Source organism: Hypanus sabinus, chromosome X1 (genome assembly GCF_030144855.1).
Source record: "Hypanus sabinus isolate sHypSab1 chromosome X1, sHypSab1.hap1, whole genome shotgun sequence".
NCBI lineage: Eukaryota > Metazoa > Chordata > Chondrichthyes > Myliobatiformes > Dasyatidae > Hypanus > Hypanus sabinus.
Genome location: NC_082738.1, coordinates 14,582,406 through 14,605,609, shown reverse-complemented (window position 1 = coordinate 14,605,609; position 23,204 = coordinate 14,582,406). Strand labels below are relative to the sequence as shown.

General features: G+C 37.0%; 2 protein-coding genes across 17 annotated transcripts in view; one reads left to right on the top strand and one right to left on the bottom strand.

The window, feature by feature from the left end:
- The window catches only part of LOC132384611 (zinc finger CCCH domain-containing protein 10-like), a 56,339-nt gene extending 47,338 nt beyond the window's left edge, over nt 1-9,001 (bottom strand). For 5 of the 15 annotated variants that reach the window (XR_009508942.1, XR_009508945.1, XR_009508941.1 and 2 more), the window contains exons 1-4: nt 8,863-9,001; nt 5,754-5,908; nt 3,288-3,328; nt 997-1,151 (exon numbers count right to left, since the gene is read on the bottom strand). The gene's annotated coding sequence lies outside the window, so the exon portion shown is untranslated. Of the gene's footprint in view, nt 1-996; nt 1,152-1,242; nt 3,228-3,287; nt 3,329-5,753; nt 5,909-8,862 lie in introns of those variants that run through there. The other 10 variants (XR_009508943.1, XR_009508947.1, XM_059955865.1 and 7 more) reach the window with 6 other exon arrangements.
- Nucleotides 9,002-9,144: 143 nt separating this feature from the next.
- LOC132384609 (zinc finger CCCH domain-containing protein 10-like) lies at nt 9,145-22,772 on the top strand. 2 transcript variants are annotated; one of them, XM_059955863.1, is made up of 4 exons: nt 9,145-9,218; nt 10,083-10,143; nt 11,571-11,739; nt 15,862-22,772. In XM_059955863.1, the coding sequence occupies exon 4, from the start codon at nt 15,910-15,912 to the stop codon at nt 17,554-17,556; it is 1,647 nt and encodes a 548-aa protein (XP_059811846.1). In that variant the 5' UTR covers nt 9,145-9,218; nt 10,083-10,143; nt 11,571-11,739; nt 15,862-15,909; the 3' UTR covers nt 17,557-22,772. The 2 variants fall into 2 exon arrangements, with proteins under 2 accessions (XP_059811846.1, XP_059811847.1); XM_059955864.1 differs by lacking the exon at nt 9,145-9,218 and adding an exon at nt 9,258-9,474.
- Nucleotides 22,773-23,204: the final 432 nt, after the last annotated feature.

Below are 23,204 nucleotides of genomic sequence, written 5' to 3'. Positions count from 1 at the left end.
GATGTGTTGGTGGTTAGCAAGGACAAGAGGGACTCAACCACTGTTAAGGCTGTGGGAAAATGGGGTGAGCACAAATGTCCAGGAACTTGAAGAGATGTGGGTGAGGGCAGCATCAATGGTGGAGGAAGAGAAACCCCATTCTTTGAAGAAGGATGACATCTCTGATGTCCTGGAAAGGAAAGTCACATTCTGGGAACAGATGCGATGGAGATGAAGGAACTGAGAAAAGGAAATAACACTTTTACAAGAGATAGGGTGGGAAAAAGTACACTCAAGATTACTATTGGAATCAGTTGGTTTATAAGATATTGGTTGAAAGCTTGTCTCCAGAGATGGAAACAGAGAGATCGAGAAAGGCATCAGAAATGGACCAGGTGAATTTAAGAACAGGGTGGAGGTTGGGGGCAAAGTTGATGAATTCGATGAGCTCAGCATGGGTGCATGAAGCAGTACCAATGCAGTCGTCAATGTAGCAAAGGAAGAGTTGGGGAGCATTAACAGGGAAGGCTTGGAATATGGATGTTCTACCTAGCCAACGAAGAGGCAGGCATAACTAAGGCCCATGCTGGTGTCCATGGCTACCTCTCAAGTCTGCAGAAAGTGGGAGGAGCAAAAGGAAAATTTCTTGAGGGTGAGGATTAGTTCTGCCAAATGGAGGAGTGTGTTGGTGGAGGGGAACTGGTTGGTTCTTTTATTGTGAAAGAACCATTACCTGCAGTTGTTACATGTCAGCAAAGTAAATCATTAGTCCTTTGCTCTCATGCCTCAAAATGAATGTAGATTATCAAGACAGCAGGAGTTACAAGGTGTAGTTTGACTGCTTCCAAAATTAGCCAAGACCATTATCGTGGGAACATGATGGACTTTACATGGCCCATGAATCATGATTCCAACAACTCATGCTGCAAACAGTTTGGAATTTGGAAAGTACTATGTAGAGATAGTCATACAGAGGCTGTGGTCAGATGTGATGTCACCCACTGCAAAATGACCTACCAATAATTACTCATCTTGGTTCACGTACAAGGAAACCCATCGACTGGGAAAGATGAGACAATCGGAAGTTTACCCCAGGAAGAGTCTGCACTTTTAGAAGAGACAAAATTGAGAATAGGATCCAATATTTGCAATAATGATCAAGAAGTATTAACCTAAGGAAAAAGAAAAGGTTAAAGCATCATAGAACTAGAAATGCAATGAAAGGCCAAATGATTAAAATGGTAAGTATCAGAAAAAATATACCTTTGAGCATTGCTTTGATTTTTTGGTATATCATTTGTCAAAATAGTGGACACATTTGATATTAAATAAGAAATTCACATGAAATCCCAGCTGCTCAGCCAGACAACTGAATAAACCCATATAGCTGAAAAGTCAAAGTAATTAAAACATTCTCAGTACCAAATATATAGCTTCCTCCCTCCAATTAACTATAGACACCCAGAATGTTCCAATTAATATGATTGAATCTGGGCTATTAACAAAATTGCTGACTTTCTCAGAGGATTCCAAACTAGTATGATGAATAAAATGTGGCATCAGTAGTTCTCCAGATAACTACAGACATGATGCATCACCTTGTAGATGGTACTATGTGGGGGTGGGGGATTGGGGGTTGATTTTTGTAAATAAGATATTTTAAAATAAAAAAAAATCACACTGCTTCATAAAATAACATGACCAAAAAGTTTTATTTTGAAAAGGCTGATGGTATGTATGGGGGTGCAGAAGGTAGCTTTACTCTGCTGATATTCAGTGCCACGAACAATTCTTGTTTAATACCCAAGTCACATGTAATTTGGCATGGGGTCAATAAGGTCAGAATTCAGAGAAAAAGAATTTTAGGTCTGAAATTTAAATAGTAGAACCAGGTTGGATGAACCTGAGAAACACAAGGGGCAAGACGTTTTGATAGTTGCCTATAGCCCTAAAAAAGGCAGAGCATGATACAAATAAGGAAATTTAGATGCTCACATAACAAGGGTAGTGCTTAAGTCATGTAAAACTTTAATCCGCACATGCATTGGGCAAACCAACATACTAGTACTGATGAGGAGGATAGGTTCATGGATGCATCCAATATAATCTTCTCAATCAGTACATTCAGGGAATGGGCTATTTTAGATCTGGCATAAGAAACATTCAAAATAGAAGCAGGTACATGCCATTTGGACCATTACACTTGCTCCATAATTCATTAACATCATGGCTAATCTGTTACCTTGGCATTACTATCCTGCATGAACTCCATATCCCTTAGCATCTAAAAAAACAAATCAATCTTTCATCTATCCTGAGTATGCTTTGCAGCCCTCTAGGTACAGAATGGCAAAAATATGGATGAATAAATTGCTTGTCATCTCAGATCTAAATGCCTGAACTCTTATTTTGAGACTGTGACATCCTAGCCAGGGGCCATATCAATTCTGCACCATCAAGGCCTATAAGAATGTGAATGTTTCATTCTTATGAATTAAAAGCAAGTAAAAGCCTCATCTAGTTAAGCTCTCCTCACAATAGGAACCTGTCATCCCAGGAATCAATCTGATGAACCTTTGTTGCACTCCCCCTGTTATAGGTATACTTTCATTAAGTAGGCAATACTCTCGTTGCAATCTCATGAGGATCTATATGATTTCAGTAAAAAATACTTCATTCTGAAAATGTGAAATTGTCCATTTTGTCAAGAAAAATTTGTAAAGGTATATAATTTAAATAGTTAAACACTGCAAAGCTCTTGAAATGCAGAGGGATCTGGGTGTCCTAGTGCAGGATTTACAAAAGGCTAGCATGCAGGTATAGCAAGTGTCTTGGAAAATTTAACAGAATGCCATTATTGTGAGGAGGATCGAACACAAAACTAACTTCAGTTATGTGGGGAATTGGTGAATACAGAGAAGGTTTACTAGACTAATATCCAGTTTGGGCAGGTTGTCCTACAAGATTGGATAGGCTAGGCTTACACTGCAATTTAGAACAGGGAAAAAAAAACATGACTGAAATAGATAATGTCTTAAGAAGCCTTAATGTTTCTCTCCTGTGGTAATCACAGTCATTGTTTAAAAATAAGGTGTCACCCATTTAAGGCAGAGATAAAATGAAATTATTTTCTTGCAGAGTCATACACAAATCTTTGAAACTTATTGTTTTTACAAAGAGCAATGAAAGCGGACTTTGAATATTTTTTCCAAAACAGACATTGAAAGATCCTTGATAAGCAAGAAGATGAATGTGTGCCATGGGCAAGCAGGAACAATTAACAATCAGATCAGTTAAAATATACTTACCATCAAGGTAGTGCATTGATTCTTAGGACAGAGTGATTTCCCTACAAGAGAAATTAAGTAAACAAGGTCTATACTCTTCAGATTATAAAGGAATGAGAAGTGATCTTATTGAATTATACAAAATTCTTATGAGGCTTGACATGGTAGATGCAGAGATAACATTTCCCTTGACATGGGTATCTAGAACAAGGTGTCAGACACAAAACAAGGGTTGCTGTTGCAGGACTGATGAGAAGAAATGTCTTCACCCAGTAGTAAATCTTTGGAAGTTTCTATGCATAGGATGTAAATACTTGGTCACAGAGTATATGCAACAGAAAGATCAAAAGAGTTTTGGATATTAAAAGAATCAAGTGGAATGAGACTAATTGAGAAAAATGGTGCTAAGGTAAAAGACTGGCCACAATTTAACTGAATATCACAGTGTGTGTCCGACTTGAGTTTTTATTTATGTTCTTAATTTTATGTGAAATCATAATTCTATAGTTACAATATATCATGGGCATTCAGTCTTGAAATATGTTCAATTACACTAACAAACCAAAGGAACAGTAGAAAAGCATGGACACAATATTTAACTTCTACAAATTTGTTACCAGGCTGCAACTGGGCATTGTACATTTTGTTTTGGGATACCCATTATAGGAAGGACGTAGAAGCTACAGAGAAAATGCAGAGTAAATCAACTACAACAAACATAAAAGGTAGGAATTACGAAAAGAGTTTAAGAAGAGCTTTTTGTTGGAGATGTGAAGTATGAGAGACAAACAACCTTAGAGGTCTTCAGAATTATAGGCAATTATGATCAAGGCAAATTGTGATCAGCTGTTTTCATTAGTGAGGTGACGATGAGCTTAAATAAAGGATCATAAAAGTCATGAAATATGATTTCACACAGGGCATGATAATATGAAATCTTCTACCAACATCTATGGTTAAATCAGAGGACGTAAACTACTTTAAAAAGGAATTAGGCAGTTGCTTGTAAAAAGAAATATTAAATGATATGGGAACCATAGAGCAGGATGAGATTAGGCAGGACTAGTAATAACCATATGACACTTGGGCCTCAGATTTCTTGTCACATGCTGTGATTCTAAAATGCATATTTATAATTGAAATCAATGTTAATTATGAGCAAAAAAAGCTGGAAAAACAGACTTGTCAGTTTTCAAAGAAGGCAAGTAAGATGGTGCAACATAAAACACTAACTGGAATATTAAAGATTCTTTTGAACAATGCTTTATTAAGCTATAATTCAAAAACAAGGAAAGCAAATGTTATAAAATGATGGAAGGTCTCATGTCAGAAATCATTTGCAGAGATCAAGAATTGAAATCTTCAAGAGATGGAGACAAAACCCTTTGTATTCATTCAAGAGGTGGTGAGATATTCTGAAGTGGCTGGAATTGTGGTTTTCTACAAAACATGCTGCAAGATCTACCTTCCTTATCTGGACTTCTAAGTGCTTTGCAAGAAGCTTTCCCAGAATACACAGAAGTATTCCACTCCTGAGTACTCTTCTCTCACTGACTGTAGTCAAAGAAGCCAACCATATCCAATCCTGGCACATCAGTCATTGGAAATAATTAAGTTGCTGTAAAGTCCCACATTTATTTCTGTAAAAATAAACAGCACACCAGAATACAAGATCCACAAAAATGTCAAAAGCATTTGCTTGAAAGTTGAAACCTGTTAGAACTTGCTAGCAGTGACAAGCTGACTGTGCACACTGCTGACCTTTGTGGCACAACTGAATTTATCCCTTCTGGAAACACTTATGGCAACTTGCATTTTTTTTAAATCTCATTAATTCATGGGATACAAGCATCACTGGCAAGACTAACACTTACTGCCTATACTTAATTATCCTTGAGAAGATAGGAAGCAAGTCTTTTTGAACTTTTGCAGTCCTTCTAGTGAAACTAATACCACAATGTTTAGGGTAGGGAGTTCCAAGATTTAGACCCAATGACTTTGAAGGAACAAGTCAGGATGGTGTGTGACTTGGAAAGAACCTGCAGTCAATGGTATTCTCATTAGTCTGCTGTCTTTTTCCTTTTTGGTATTAGAGGTCATGGATTTAAAGGTGTTGCCCAAAACTATCCTGATCCAAAATGATGAGTTTGTATGTAGCAGAAGGGCAGTGAGCTAGGTAATGCTGTCATGCGGCCAAAGTGGGCTGATCTGCCTTCCTTGCCTGCCTGTATTATTGTCTTATTTAGTGCAAGAAGCCTTCTAACAGAAAACAAAATATATTCTTCCAGGATGTGGAGTCATGAAACAGCTAAGAAAGATGGCAGCCAGCTAAACCACATATCCAGGCTTGGCTGAATGTCAAATCTGTCAAGAATTCAAGGCTTTTGAACGCCACTAACATTCAGAAACATTCAAAAGCTATTAAAATAAACACTTAAATATTAAAACACTTAGCACACCCAATTAATTCAAAATATTATAAATTACCTTATACTGCCTTGGTCCCTTGCCGCCCCATGCTGGGAAATTTACAGCAAATTTGCACTCTGCTGCTGGATTCCATGAGGAGTCGAACATTTGAGTGCAGCCACTTGACAGGTCAATAAATTCGGGGCCTGTGATTCTGCGCCCTCATTCCCTCACTGCGAGATTCATTGTAGCAGAAAGAAGGTGTCAGCTTTCAACGTGATGAAATGCAATCCCAATAAATTTAAGAACAATCATGTTTTTATAATGAAGAGTTCCAATGGTAACACTAGCTTGAGACATGGAACCAAATGGTTGATTATGAATTTATCTGTATTAAAAATTCTAACATATGCAAATTTGTTTTGGGGGGCAGGGGTGGGGGAAGAAGACAAATCTAAAGTAATATGTATCATCCTGCGCTAAATCAGGGTTTTGAACTGATGGTTCACATGAGTGAAAATTCTAAAAGCACCCTTTAAAATTAAACTTACATGTAAACCAATTAAATATATAAATTGACAATAACTACCCTACATTTTGCACTTCATAAATTTCTCTTTAATTTTAGACCATACCTTGATACCAAGAAAGAAATCATATACAATTACATCCCATATCAGAAGTGATTTCTAAAAAGGATCAAAGTCCATCAAGACATCACCCAACCTAAGCATCACTCAAGGGAGCAGCCTCAATGCCTAAGACACAGTGAATTTGCAATTATTGACTAGTACCCAAACCTTCCTCATGAATATTATATTTTAAAACATTATAATTCAGAAATATACAATACTCTGCCAAGTAGCTATTTAATAAATTTAAATATTACCATGTAAGCAAATATATATTTCCAGCAAGTAAATGGCCTGAAATTTTGATTAAACAAGCTGGGTACAAAGACTAAGGACTCCAATCTGTCTAAATCCACTGATCAGTCAAGATTTAGGATTGCTCCCTAGTTTGTGCTTTGTTAGCTGTACCCAGCCAGGAAAACAACAAAAATTTGGTATAACTGACCTCAGAAAATGGCAAAATCAGTCACTGATGGACATATAGAATATCAACATATTGAACACAGAATGTAGACTCAGATCCTCATTCAACACTCACTTCAGCACTCCTTCCCTTATCCGGTCTTATCTGTCACCTGCCAGCTGGTATTTCTTTCCCCTCACCCCACATTCTGCCTTACTTCTTTTCCAGTCCTGATGAAGGGTCTCAGCCTGAAACGTTGACTGTTTATTCCTCTCCATAGATGCTGTCTGATCTGCTGAGCTCCTCCAGCGTTTTGTGTGCATTGCCCTAGACCTAGAGGAAAATGCCTTTCACTATTTGTGCCACAGTAGTGTAGCAGTTAGTGCAACGCTATTACAGCTCAGGGCTTCGGAGATCAATTCCAGCGTCCTCTTTACGCTGTGGAATGTGTGGATTTTCTCTGGGTCCTCCCGTTTCCTCCCTTAGTCCATAAACATAACAGGTGGGTTAACTGGTCATTGTAAATTGTCCCGTGATTAGTATATGGTTAAATTGGCGGTGTTGGGGATGGTGGGACAATGCAACTCAAAAGGCCTATTCTGTGCTGTACATCTAAATAAGTAAAATTAAAAGACTAAATAAAGTAGATACAACACAGACAAAAATGTTCCAGTTTCAATCCTGATACTATAGTAGATAGCATCATTTCCAGAATGGAGGAATTGTGTCACTAAGTTCCTAACCTTGAATATTACTCTTTTAAGCTGTTGGAAATTTGCAGATATTCAATATGGCTCAAAGGCAAAAACCTTACTGACATTCTCAGGTCAATTCACTGATGAAGAATGTCACCTTTGATAAGGACATTAAAGTTTCCAGCCATGGAACACAGTATTTCCAAATAATCCATTGCTTTAAGAAATGGGTCCTATACAAAGATAGTTATGAAGAAAGATTGTCAAAAATGGGGTTATTCTCTTTAGAATAGATGAAACCAGGAAGAGGTTTAATCAAAATGTATAACATGCAAGGCCCAAATAAGAAAACATGAATTTCCCCATCAGCAAGGACAGTAATCATACATTCAAGGTAATGTTGAAAGGATTCTTCTGAAATCAAAGATTGCTGACAGTCTAAAACTTACTGCCTGAAAAGGGTGGAAGAGACAGAAAACCTTACATTTAAAATGCTCATGGAGGTACACTTGCAATGCTACTATCCACAAGCCAATAAACATAGGTCAGATTAAAACAAAAAAAAGCTTTTTTTTGGGAGGGATGGCAAAGGGAGCATTCTATCTTCCTGTGATGCAATCTTCTATGGTACTATAAGGGTAAGGGAAAACAAAAGTTTCAAAAACACTTTACAAATATGCAGCATGATACTATTGTATTCCATTATTAACTTCAGGACACAGATTAAGGATTCATCTCTTTTACTACGATTATCTAATCTGCCTTAGATTCTATCAATGTAATGCAGAAGAATATGATTTACTTTATGTAACTGAGATAATACTTTATATGGATTAGTTCAACTCAACTGTATAAGATAAATGATAACATCCATCCATAAGTTTTCAAAATCGTTAAGTTTAGCATACTTATGCTTCAACTTTACCACAGCCTACTGATCCTACAGGTACAATCAACTATAAATACACGTATTTGTAATATTCCTCAATCTATTTCATCTCAGTACCTCTTCCCCCCCACCTTCAAATGCTTCCTCAAAACTTTGTTTCAATCACACCTTCAGTCACACACACAACTCTTCCTGAGACTAGTCCCCTACCTATCAAGTTTATTCATTTGTTTTGTTACATTAAAAATGTTTTATACAAATATAAACTAAAGTACTAACAAAAAGAAAATTAAAGAATTTTGCACGGAAACAAAGTCTAAATCCACCTCTTAATAACAAACATAGAACCTTTAGTGTTTCAAGGACAATCCAAGAATTTTCACACGAACTTGTTAAGGTTTCGAAGGCTGTTACGGGATTTCTAGGCCTCAACGTTCTGTTGCATGGAACAAATCCATGTATTAACAGAACTAAATGTTTACTAAGAATATTTAAACTGTAGGCATAATTAAAAGAACGGATTGAAACTATTATAAAATTGATAGAAAACTGGAGCATATTTACATACATGGTTCAGCTCCTTTACTCGCTCCTCCAAACACAACGAGCACCGAACAAGAGCGAATTAGAGCCAAATAGCTGTTCCGAACGCTTAATTTCTTTCGACCAAATTCGCAATGAGATGCAGTATTTCAAATTAAAAGTTGGGTAAACCGAATAGCCTAAATATAAATTTTGAAATTAAACATCTAAAAATATTGTAATAGAAAACAATCCCGAACTACACACTCGTCGTCAGCAGCAGAACAGACGCTTGTGGAGACGCTCCAAACAGCGTCTTCTCCGGTTGCTCTTGCCTCGGAGGACCTGAATCGCAGCTCGTTGTGCTTGGAGGACCAAGTGAGGGGTGAAAGGCTAAATAGTGTAAGTAAATGTGTTTCTTTCCTTCCGTTTATTTACCGAGTTTATTCCCGGTATTGGTAAAGTGAGATTATTTATTTACGTTTTTAGAAATTAAATAACGGTTTTGTTTTCCTTTGTGTGCTGGAATTTTATCAATTTGTGTAAAACACTTGAGGCCTAGGAACGCAATCGAAGCCTCGCAGCAAGTTCGAGAACTTTCCGCCGCGACGCCACCAAAACTGTCAATATCCCGTTTTCGGCGAGTCTCCTCATGGCGGTAAGCCGAGGAACAAAAATTGTTTGTGGAGAAGTCACATCTAGTGGTTAGATTAAACTTATGGCCTTCTTGAAGAAATAGAATTGTGTATTCCGGGTACACAAAAAGAAAATACACAACGTCAAAATGAATGAACCATGAAAGAGCAGCCAAGCTGATTTTATAGTTTTTTTTCAATCGTGATACTCCTACGGGATTTTAAAGTCCTTGATTTTAAATCTCCATTTTTAAACTAATTGCCTCAGAAAGCGATTTTCTTTCGATGTTACGGACCAACAGTGTGGCCCAGCTTCAACCAAGTGTGCAGTATTTTGTGCCCATTCTGGGGGTATTGAAAGGCCGCTGAATCTGGGGAAAGAGATCATCGCAGTTCGGTCTGATCTAGGAAGCGTTGTTATCCTGGAGATTGAAGCTGAAGCCATGTCCTGCAATACTCAATCTGGTTACTTTCAACCACTAAATCAATTGATTTCAAGAGTATTTGTGCGTGTGATTTTAAAATAAGTGTGTTAATTAGTTGACTTATGAAAATAATACTGACTGCATATTAAAATATTTTACTTCCAAATTACTTTTACTATTATATTATTTAACATTTTCTTCCTTAGGTCATTGCATCTTTTGTCATTCAAAAGGAATAATCAGCAAGGTGCACTTGGCCATTTACAGGTATGTGGGAGGGCAAATTATCAGATTTTCCTTTCTCTTTGCTATTCTGTGAGGGAATTATGGAATTTTTATTTTGCAGCCTACTTTGAATATTGCAACATTGCAACCAATTTATGATATAAATACTTTTAAAATCCCAGTCTTCCTCCCTTTCTGTCCTGCCCAGTTTTGTCTCTTTAACCCTCCTAAAGCTAATGACTAGTGAGATGTAGTCGAGACGTTGCACCAGCCATTTAGGAGTTTAATCCAAGTAGTCATTGATAACCCAAGTGTAAATATTGACTGCTGTAGGGGTCCACAATTACAGTTACTTAGTGTCCATCTGGGTAGCAGCCTTCTAATCTACAGGATGATGATTTGTTCTTTGATAGACGTTGCTTGGTGTGGCCTAGAATTCCTCTTTCGCCTGAATATCTATCACGATTGCTGCAGATGAATGCCATGGGCTAAGAAAGTGAAAATTTGCTTACTTCTGTTAGCTGAAATTTTTGTTTTTTTGTTTCTTTCAATGCCCTCCTGAACAGTCAAACTTTGGAGGTTATGACTGTTCATGATTATTTGTCAATTGCCAGAACCCACCTTCTTCAATCATACTTTGAGTTAGGGCGGGGAACATCATAAAGGACTCCTCCCATCCTGCGCACGGACTGTTTGAACTGCTTCCGTCTTGTAGGCGCTTTAGATCCCTCCAGACTAAGACTAATAGGCACTGGAGAAGTTTTTTCCCTACTGCGGTCACTTTGCTGAACAGTTAACTGCCGGCTAACTATTACTTGGATTGCACTACTTGTATGTATAATCTATATTTTCATTTATATTTATCATTTGTTATGAGCAGAGAGACAACATCTGCCGGAAGTAAATTCCTTGTATGTGTACAGGTACTTGGCGATTAAAGTCTGATTCTGATTCTGATATGGGCATCCAGCTGGCTGTGACCCCTGATGCCATTTCACCATCAGAATATTGTTAGGAATGTGACTATCGTTCATCTGATGAACTTGGTAGCTCCACTGAAGATATTAGTTTAGTTATGAATGTTTGCTGATGGATTAAATGTACCCCAGGATATCTAGAGTGACCTTGTCCAACTGGAAGGTACCGAAGGGGCATCCTTTAATCTTGTTTGAACTGGAATCCTACCTTTCTAAAAGATATTAATAGTCAAAGACTGTTTTGTTCTTCTCTTCCTGACATACAGGTAGTTGAGATCAATTAGTAAAATGCATACTGTGGGAAGACCCTGACACTGCTATTCTGCATTGTTGTTTGTTGCACGCTGTTGCTTGAGTTTTTGGGAGGAATGAGGGTGAGAAGAGAACCAATTTCTATGTGATTTTGACTAGGTTGTATTGCTACATTGTTTTAAAAACAAGTAACAAGAAAGCACAATAGTACCAAGTTCTGCTCTTATCTATATTTCTCAGGTGAGAAGATGATCCTCCCCTGCCTGGAGTGAGTTCAGCATCACAAATTGGACCAGAACCTGATTAGGATTATTTACCAAAGTACTGAAAACTCAGAACTCAAGGGCTCAACGCAACTTAAAATTGCATGATCCAATTTGCCAGTTTTTCTGGCAAAACCATTCAACAAGTAAGTATACTGCTTTTGTAAGGTTGCTGAATGATATTTGAAACCATTTTTTTCTGACAGTTGTCGTATTCTGCTTTGAGAAAATAGATCAATAACTTAAAAACACAAAATGTTGGCAGAACTCAGCAGGCCAGACAGCATCTATGGGGGGAGGTAGTGACAATGTTTCGGGCCAAAACCCTTCATCAGGTAGGTTTCGGCCTGAAACATTGTCATTACCTCCCCCCATAGATGCTGTCCGGCCTGCTGAGTTCTGCCAGCATTTTGTGTTTTTATTTATTTCCAGCATCTGCAGATTCACTTGTGTTGCCTTAGATCAATGACTTGTATGTTTTATTGAACTGAATTCAGATTCTGTTTTTTGGTGCTGGTGGTAACAAACCTCTGACAGTTGGAAGTAGAGCAGCATATTCCTCTTAGATATTTTATCAGATTCCTCCTCCTGAGTACAAATTAGAACTAGTTCAAGGTAAAAAGAAAGAGTAGGTCATATTAGAGACCGCATAACAGCCTGAGTGTGAAGCCAGGGGATATGTAAAGTTCTATAAGAAAATTTTGTATTTGTCTTTAAAGAAGTGGGGTATGATTATAAGTATTGGCATTGTGAAGTGTCATGAGGATGCATTAAAGAGGTATCTTTTTAAAAAATTGATAAATTGCTTGGTCTAGATAAAATGTATTCCAAGCTCATAAAGAAGCAGGGGAGGATATAGTGCAAGCTTTAGCTATAATTTTCTTTTGTTCTTTGTCTGTGAATGTGGTAACAGAGGACTGGAAAGTTACACATGTACTATTTTGGAAAAAAGGGGGAAATGAGATAGATGAATATCCACAGGCCAGTCATTTTGACTGCATGGATGGTTGTTGGAAATTTGCATAAATCAGACACACTTATTTAAACTTTTGCAGAGATGCTTGAAGAGCATTTGATGTAGTATAAATGAATTTTGGAAAGGTGTTAGATTAATGTCAATTAGCAGATTGATCAAGATAGTATATCAGACTCCATGGGGCTCAGTACTTTGTGATCTATTAAACTCATGAGAGGCAGAGAGAGAGTAAACACAAGAAGGATGTGTTTCTGTTGGAGAGACCAATAACAGGAAAATGGGTTTAAGATAATAGAAAGTTTGAGGAATATTTGTTTCCCTAATCTTTAAATGAGTGGTGATGGTCTAGAACTCATTGCATGAAAGGCCATTAGAAATAGGAGTAGATCATTCACCTACTTCAATAATATGGCTGATCCCACTTCTGTCAAGCCCACTTCTCCCTAACCCTTGATTCCCTGACTGATTTTTTAAAAAATTGTCTTAGCCTTTTAATATATTCAACAATTCAACCTTCACAGCTTTCTGGGATGAGGAATTCTCTTAGTTTGCAACCCTTGGAGATTTTTCATTGCAGTTTTAAAAAGACACATCTTTGTCTGAAAACAAATTTCATCAACACTCATAAACAGGAAATCATTTCAAGCCTCCTAAGAACCTTAGATACTTCAATAAGTTTGGCTTTCGTGCTTCTGAACTCCAATGAGTGGGCCCAATCTATTCCATCTTTTCCCCATAAAACAGTCACTCTACTTCCAGGATCACTTTTTTGAAGCCTCTGAACTTCCTCCAATGATGTACCATTCCTTACATCAAAGGACCAGCTTACACAAATCTAGATGTGGTCTCACTGATGCCTTTGTACAATTGTAGTCAGATTTCTCTACTTTTACACTTAAAGCCTCTGAAATAAAAGCTAGCATTCCATTATGAAGGGAATGAACAATCCTGAGATGATGGGTCTTGGCCCAAAACACCAACTGCTTATTCATTTCCATAGTTGCTGCCTGGTCTGCTGAGTTCCTCCAGCATTTTGTGTGTGTTGATTCCATTAACCTTCCCGATTACCTGCTGTCCTATACACTTGTTTCATGTTCAAAAATCCTTCGTTCTCTAAGCTTTTTGCAGGCTTTCTCAATTTGAATAATCTGTTTAATTATTCTTCCATACAAAGTGAACAATTTGTACTTTCCTCATATTGTACTTCCTTTTGCCTATTCTTTGTATTAATACTTCTTTATAAATTATCTGCATCTTCCTCACAGCTCGTCTTTCTATGGTGCTTATCATTTACAACATGGATATGGTAGGCTGAGGAGCCTGTTTCTGAGCTGTACTGTTAATCAATAACAACTGTGTTCTATGTCACTCCAATTGTTCAAGATTGCCAACTGAAAAATGGTCCCTACTTGATGCTTCCTGTTCATTAGCTAATCCTCTATCCGTGCTAGTAAATTACCTCTGATGCCAGAAGGTCTTATCTGATTTTGTATGGCACCTTGTCAAACATGTTTTGAAAATTCAACCATACTATATCTTAAGGGTAATGGAGGTAGAAACCTTCCCCACATTTAAATTGTATCTGGATGAGCACTTGATGAGTAAGACTCTCGACCAAATATTGGGATCTAGGATTAACCCAATGTCCTCCTATTGTTAGTGAGGACATGGTGGACTGAATGCTGACCTCCTACACCTTAAATTTGAACTTTCTAAACTATAATAAAGAAACTTGAATAATAAGTCCTTTTCTAGAGGATGACTTAAAAAAATTAAGAGATTAAAAGATCTGCAAAGCTAGAAAATAATTAAATCAGAGAAAGTGAAGTAACAAATTCTTCAATTTTTGAGACTCTGAGAAAGAATTAATTAAAATAAGCAATAGCATAATAAGTTTTTCTTTATTTCAATGAAGATATCGAAAGACTCTGGGACTCATGGAGAGGCAGGAGATTTTGCTCAGAAAATCTAAATTTTGATGTTTATTCAGTAAAAGTAAATGTCAATTCTCTTAACCACCAAATAACTAGCTTTTGCATCATTTAGAATAGTGCCGAAAGAACCAACTGCTAGTTTTGAAAATACGAGATCAATACTTGGAAGTTGTTGATACGTTATTTTCCTAAAGACTTAAGGGGTAAGGACTTGAACTCAAAATGATGCAAGTTTTTGGAAATCATGGAGGGAGGTTAGGTATTGTTTGAGATCAGAGGCAATAATGGTGCTAAAGGAGGCAATAAATGTGAGTCAACATTACAATGTCAAAGGAATGTGGATTACCACATTTGAACTCACAGCTTTTATTCCTGAGAATTACATAGTTTGCAATGAAGTTGACAATATATGTTGATGAAATTTGGTTATTTCTATAGTCTGTTTTTAAATCCATTCAAAATTGCTATTTTAGTTATCTTGACATTACTATTAAACATATGTTTTCTTTAAAATTGGCTTTTACAAATGAAAATTTTAGCCTCACATGGTTATAACTTCAATAATATTTCTTTATTTACACATATTGCAGTGACATGTCTTGATTGTGTCTGTAATTTGTGTATTTAGAGATATTCATATACAGTCTAAAACCTACCTATTACTTTTACTGTTAAAGTTGATATCAAGCATTTACCTTGTAGTCTTTGGTATTGTTTACACATGGATGACAGAACAAAATATCTGTTGCTATTTCTAAGGATGAATTTAAGTGACCAATTCTGGTTTAAAAAACATGTCTGTTGCAGATAGAAAAATTCCAAAGTAGTTAACTATTCTTGTTGGAGTTCCTTGTGAAAAGTCAAAGATTGGCTTTCAGTATTCATTTACCCAATACTTGTGGTTTCTTTTAATTGTGGTGGAAGGATTCTGGTGAGCTAAATCAGCACCTCTCCTTAATCTTTCTTTAACCTGTTTCCCTAGTAATTATTTCTAGTGCTGATTCTATCTCACTGCATTTACAAATTTCTATTAAAACATTTGCAGTATGCATTCTAGTTTTCCTAACTGTATTATCTGGAGTTTAACATTCACAAAGGCATGCTTACGTGCAATGCCAGTGTTTTTTTTCAGAAAAACACAAAGCAATGGTAACTGTGGTTATAAAGGTTTAAAAAAAACAGACAATGATTTTAATGTAAACCTCAATGTTCTGCTCATACCTTCCAGTAAGTATTTTCTAGTGATTTGCCAATGTACATGAATCTACAATATTTTGTGAGAAAGGGATTAACCTAAATTACTTTGTAGATTAATCTCTTATTCATTGTAAAAGACCTGGCTTCTTTTTCTTTTACAGTTGTTTATTGAGAGCCTTGGCTGATTAGCGCAGAAATAATCTGGAAGCATGTCGGAGAACGACACTGATAATTTAGTCAACAGCGGCAAATATGAGCCTGGCAAGAGCAAACGGAATGTTTGCCGAGACTTTCTGCGCAATGTCTGCACCCGTGGTAAGAATTGCAGGTACTTCCACCCCGACAATATTGAGGCCTCCGACCTCGCCGACATAAGGAATGACTCTGATAATATAGTCAACATTGCTAACGATGAAGCTGGTAAAAACAAACAGAACATTTGCCGAGACTTTCTGCGCAATATCTGCAGCCGTGGTAAGAATTGCAGGTACTTCCATCCAGATGACATTGAGGCTTCAGACCTTGCTGACATAAGGAATGACATTGATAATTTAGTCAACGTTGGCAATGATGAGGCTGGCAAAAACAAACTGAACATTTGCCGAGACTTTCTGCGCAATCTCTGCAATCGTGGTAAGAATTGCAGATATTTTCACCCAGATGATATTGAGGTATCCAACCATGCTGACCTAAGTGATGATGCTGATAACTTAGTCAATAATAGCAAATATGATGCTAGCAAGAACAAACGGAATGTTTGTCGTGATTTTCTGCGCAATGTCTGCAGTCGTGGTAAGAATTGCAGGTACTTTCACCCAGACAATGTTGAAGCCTATGATGTAGGTGATGTGCGGCATGAGTCTATATTTTGTCAGTACTTTCAGAATAGTAAATGTACCCGTGAAAACTGCACGTTCATTCACGGGACAAAGGCTGAAGAAAGTTATTACAATAAAACAGGAAAGCTTCCTGCCCACTTGCAAAAGACAGTGGCTGTGACATTTGGGCTTTCGCCCTCCAATTTGCCCCTTATTACAAAGGAAGTCCCATTCTGCCGTGACTTTCTCAAAGGCAAATGTCGAAGAGGATCCAAGTGTAAATTTCAGCACTTGAAACGTGATGACAATGATAAGAAAAGCACAGAAAAAGTGTCGCAAAATAGAGAGGCTTCTCCTGAGATCTGCAGATATGACCGTTTGGATGACCTTTATGAGACTGAGAAATGTGCTTATGACCAAAATCCAAAAAGGAAAAGAATGGAGGGCTTGCGATTTGAAGTATTTGATTACAGTACACCCAGTCTGCGGCCAGTTGAAAGGAGTTTCCTGGAGGAGGAAAACCATATGCTTAGAAAGCGCAATGAAGAGCTCAAGAAGCAGGTATCAAGCCTAATGATTACAAATGAGGTACTTCTGAAACAAAATGCTGATCTCCGCAAACAAGTGAAGCTGGGGATCCTGACCACAGGAACTGACCCAACACAGCCACCAGCTATGCACACTGTTACCAATTATAATCATAGCATAGTGGAGACTCATACCACCCTCAGCAACCAATCCTTGAGATCACAGCCGATTTCTCATCAAGAATTGATAGCGCAAGCGAGAGCTCATAATGCTTTGTGTTCTGAAGCTACCTCCCAAAGTCCACCCCACCTTAGTGCTGCTCTCTCTACACCTTATGCCCAAGGGATGGCTTCACCAGTTTCAGTGGCACCAATTGCCATTTCAGTTGCACCAGTGGCAGTAACGCAATCACTTCCAGGAATTGCCATGAGTTATACCACCACTCAAATGGTCAGTTATCCAAATGCATCACAGAGTATGAGGTTCCTCTGTCGTGCAGAGGAGAGTTGAGATTAGAGGACATTTCATTCGAAGCTTTACAAGAGTTTTCTCTTTCTCATTGCTTCCTAGGGCAATTGTGAAAAAAATGAGTCAAGTATGAATCTTAAAGAGGGAGTCTCACCATCACGAACCCTTTTACAAAAGCAAAAAAAAAAGAAATAATGATAATTCTTTTTTGTTTCCTGTCTCAAGTAGCAATTGCTGTTGAACTCACCAGGAGAAGTCTGCGCAGAATTGTACCTCAGTAATAGTAGCAAATGGAAGATATATCAATTTGCCACTAAATATGTCGCAAATATTTTTTTGGGGGGGAGGACAAAGGGTTAAATAGGACTTGTGTTTTTGAATTCCTTTAACATTTGGTGTCAGCAGAAACCTTGATTTTTTTTTTGATTTGCTCACATTGTAAGCTCTGGTGCTAATGAAAGCAAAGTCTTTGACAGCGCATTGCAATTCCCACACCAACTCGAGCTCTCCAACTGCTGCAGCAGTGGGAATAGGTTTTGTTTGCAAGTATGGCTGCTTTGCTTGCTCATATAAAATTGGTTTCAATTAACATCAAAAAACGCTTCCTAAAAGCACATCTGTATGCGCTTAAAGAGCATTGTGCCTTTTCAGTCATTGATGTTTTTTTTAATCTTTTTTTTTAAACCCAGGAATTTTTTTTAACAAAAGTATGAGTAAATTACCCTCTTTCTCTTCACCCCACCTATCTGAAGAAGCATCCTCTGCTGCTTTGATTGTGATCAGAGCAGAAATAGGAGTGTGCAGAAAATGACACCATAGCTCCTGTTTCTCCTTGTTGGTGAAACTCTTGTAGCACAAGTGAGATAAGTTAGTCAGTTTCACCTACTAATGGAGGACAATGCAAATCTATAACATAATGGCTGTTTTCCTTTAGAGTAATGAGTTTGGCAACTCATTAGGCTTAACTCATAGAGCTAACTTAGGGTGAGGTTATTTGGAAGTAAGGTCACAGAATCACCTTGGGTTAATGATGGCAGTTACTGATCATTAAGTTCTTTCAAACTGTCTCGCTCCAAAAATACTCAGATTTGAGTACTCTAAAAGTTCAAATTGTATTATGTAATAAAAAAATTAGGATTTTTTTTTCAGAAGGGGTGTTGATGGCAAGACTTCCTCTACTTGTATTAAATATAAAAATCTGCTGCAAGAATAGTAATGAGTCTGTGGGTTCTGACAAAACAAACAATTAAATGGGATAATGAGCACACTTCCTCATCCCTTAACATTGTTAAGTTATCACATTTTTTGGTTGATTACAGTGTATTTTTAAACATTTTTAAGCAGTGATCCTGTGCCACAAATTTTCCTTTTTATTCAGAAATTACATTTGGGATCATTCTTAGAAATTAATTAGCAATATCCCTAATTTTTGCTAAGCATAAGCATTCTAGTATGTGAAAAAATATTTTTTGTGTCCATCCCACTTTTAAACAAATGTGTATGGAAAAACATTGAGAGTCATTTTATTTAGTTCAAAGTATTTTAATAATTAAGCATGCACTCTGCCTCTTTTCAAGTCATCAATTAACATGTTTTCTTTTGTATTTTTCACAAACAGATTTTTCTGATCAAAGCATTTGTTCATGTTCTACTATATTTTTCTTTCAAAACTGTAGAAGTCCTCTGAAAGTGGACTACAAAAAGTGTTTTAGAAATAAAAATTAATATACTTTCACCATTAACAGTTGCTGTAACCACCAAGGATATTAAAGTGAAGCTAAAACATACAGATAATTGTGATGCAAGCTTGTGAAGCGGAGTTAAAAATATATAATACATATAGATTTGATTTCGTGCCTAGATATGGAAATTGGGTGTTGGTCTGTAAATAAGCATGTCAAGTATTGCAGCAGAAGATGTAAAGGAAAAATTGCTGGTTTCATATATATGCTGTTGCATTATTTGAAAGTTGATGCACAGCTCTTGTATAATACCATGTCATTTTCACACCTGACCTGGGCACTCACCAGTCAGATGCCCCATTGTGCAATTAGTTCATTTTCGATCAGAGGATTTTGGGGGTGTCTGATGCTTTAAGTTGCAAAACCAATTGAACAAGATAAAAACACATGCAAAATGCTACTGTATACATAATATATATTTAAATGTGTATGTAAGTGATTTGACTAAAATACACTTTAGTCATGAACAGTATAAATGTGCATTGAAGTGTATTATCTGAGTATCCCTGCTGAAAATGCTTGTGGCTGTCAAGCATAGAATCTGGCTCAGCATAATATGCTACATGGGCTCATTAGATAGCACCTTGTGTCTGAACCTTTTGAGTGACAAAGATGACAGTAAAAAATTGGTAAAAGCAAAAGAGGAGGGGGAAGTTTTGCAATTATACATAGATTAAAAAAGTGAAATGCAGCAAGAAAGACTTGACACAGATAGAGTCCCATTGCTTGTCATTTAAGTGTTTCTGAATGTAATTTGCATGAGTGGTACATAATTGTACCGATTTCATTTTCCTTTACTTAAAACAAAATGCACCATTGGATGCATAAATGTCCTGCACTCTTGGGGCATCATGAGTGAGCTGTAAAGAGGAGGTAAAGTTAGTGACATTTGGAAGATAAACCTATGCCTGCATATTAGTGTCATAATGATAATTCTGCAAATTTTTATGTTAAATTTTTAATCTATCGTTTGACTGGAAGTCAATAGATTTCTAACCTACTGCAATGAACATGGGAGTTTCTTTTTGAGTCATTGTGAACAGTTTGAAAATGCACTTAATGGAGAAGGATTTATAAGGCCAACACCAACAGTGAGAAATTTGGCACAAGTCTTTTGTAAGCCTTGGTCCTAAAATACAGCTAACACTTTACTCTTTTAAGAATCCCTGAGATTGTACAACATATTATCCAACTTCTAAGATTTGTTCATTGCAGCCAAAAAAAAATCGAAAATGTACAATTTGTGATATGTTTTAAAGGCCCAGAAAACTTATTTTGTCTATTTTTTAACTAATGAGTTGTTACTGTAGATACCAAATGTCAATGCTGTCTGATGTTTGAGAAGTTGCGATTTATTGGGAATCTGTAAATGTTTACTGTTGGTTACCCTCTAGTTAGTACAATTGGTTAAACACTATGTGTAAATACTTCAAAATATATTAAAATGAATGTTCTGTAGTGTTGTTGCTTATATTGTTGGGATTAAAACTGATTCAGGACCAGAACTGGTGAGTTCATGTTCTTTTTGAAGGAGCTACTGGACTTGGAAGAAATTTATCTTTCTTGTGTTTCTCCATTGGGATGCATGTAATATTATTTTCTAATTAACTTTTATATAACCTAAACTCCCAGTTTTCTTTTGTATCTTGTTTAATTGATATATTGTGCAAATTGTAGATTTTTAAAAATCATATTGTGATAAAATTTTTAAAAAGCATTTTTTCAATAGTGTATAACTTGTATATGTTGTATGTTGTCAGTTAATGTTTTAACTCCTGACATTAGTAATTATTTTAAGTATTCACTAAAGGGTTTTTAGTCTTAAGTGTTCGGGAAAATCTAGGCAGTTTAGCAAGTACTGATTGCTTTTGGTCTTAAAGACTTCTTGGCTGTCACTCATACATATTGGATGGCTCATAACTTGCCATACTAACATACTAATTCCGTGGATTAGTGCGCCACTTGGACACAAGTCGGGGGCTGATCACCCCCAGCTGGGTCGTCCGGGCGAGGGTGTCTGATGACCCAAAACATCCTATGACCTAGGGTTCATCACTGAAGACGTGTCCAAGTAGCACCAGGAGGTGTATTCTACAACTAAATACATTAGATTTTGTGCAGAGTGTGGGCATCCAACAGAAACACCTATTATAGTTCATTGTCTTATCCAACAACTGTGGAAGATTTAAATTTGAATTGGGAAACAAGTACTTTGTACAGAGAGTGACATAAAGCTGCAAACTTGCTATGTCTATGAGGGAAAGAGCTGGACAGAGATCAACTACTTCCTTGCATTGAAACTATAGGAAGCGGTGGCAGAAGGAATTGTTCTGCCAGCAGCACCAGTTTCAGAGCAGTATAAGGCTGGGTGAAGGACAGCCAGTTTGTTATCTATAGGTAATGTAATGCACAGGGCAATTAGTTATAGAGGGAAAAAATCTGCATCTTACTGAACAAATGGGGGAAATGATTGCACTGTTGGATTGTGTGTGTGCATTGTGATGTTTCTTTGTTGAATATTTTCAGTTCTTAATCACATCATTCTCACTGGATTTAAAAGATATAGTTCTAAATAATGAACTACATTTAGCAGTGTTCCTAGATAAATTTTTTGGGTTTCTGCTTTGCTTATGAAATCCACTAGTTTGTACTAGCTTAAACTGACTCGTCTGGGGTCAGATTGAATAATTGAGCCAGAGTCAGCATTAGAGGATTGGCTCCATTTGTAGGTTGGCTTAAGTTATAGCTCTTTCCCCATTTTGCTTGATGATGATTTCTAACATTGTTTGAATTCATCTGCTTTATGCTCGTAAGTTGCATTCAGATACATATGACCAGATAGGAATGCAAAATGCAGCCATGACCTAGCAGGTTTTAACTGATCCTGCTCTTGTTCATAATCTTTGCTTTCTACGTGTATAGAATTGAAATCAAAGCATCAAGAAAAATCTTTGCAAGTGGTCAGGTAGGAAGTCAGAAGAGAACATCTATTCTGTTATTTATTAGAAATTTAGTAATACATCATGTCAATATCTGCTCAATAAACTTCTTCAATCTGGAATAAAGTAAATCCAATACAAAAGGCTCCAGGAGGTGTCTTTTTCCCCCTGACTTATCTGAATCTGCAATGTTTATACTTTGTTTTTTGTCTTTGCACATTGTTGCATTACCTGTGTAATGTTGCCAGTGGCTAACATATCAAAGCAGATTGACTTGAACTTAGCAACAACACATACAAATTGCTGGAGGAAGGGTCTTGGCCCAAAACATCAACAATACTCTTATCCATAAGATGCTGCTTGGCCTGCTGAGTTCCTCCATCAATTTGTGTATGTTGCTTGGATTTCTAGCATCTGCAGATTTTCTTTTGTTTGTTGATTTTGAATTTACTGCAGTTGCAAATCTGTTAAGAGCTTCAATTTTGCAGGAGAATGCAGAATAGATGGGCTTGGTAGATGATGATAACATTTTGGAGCTGCAGTGCAAATCATTTTGAATCAAATTTTTCTGAACAGCTGAAACAAAATCAGGTTATTTGAATACCTGCCTCTGTAGAAAATGTAATTAGTGTGTGAAACTAAACTTGGCCACTGTTGGAATATGTGCTCTGTCTTCATGTCTTGTCTTCCAAGCTGGAGGTGGAGGCAGGGAATTCAAACCAAATTAAGCTGTTATAGATAATGCTGGAGAAGACAGGAAGAAAAATATCTTTGTGTGCAATAAGCAGTTAAGCAAAGGTATGCCCTGGTTTTGTGAAAATGGAAAAGGTTTCATTAATCTCTTTCAAAAGGGTAAATACATGGAGAGAAATTGCAGATATGTGGGGAATGAGTGAGATGTCAAGCTCTTTTGAAAGACCAAAAGTGTCTTACGATACTGTACGACTTGGATTCCATAACTGGTACATTGGAAGTTGGAGGATGTGCATAGAAGTAAGTATTGTATGGT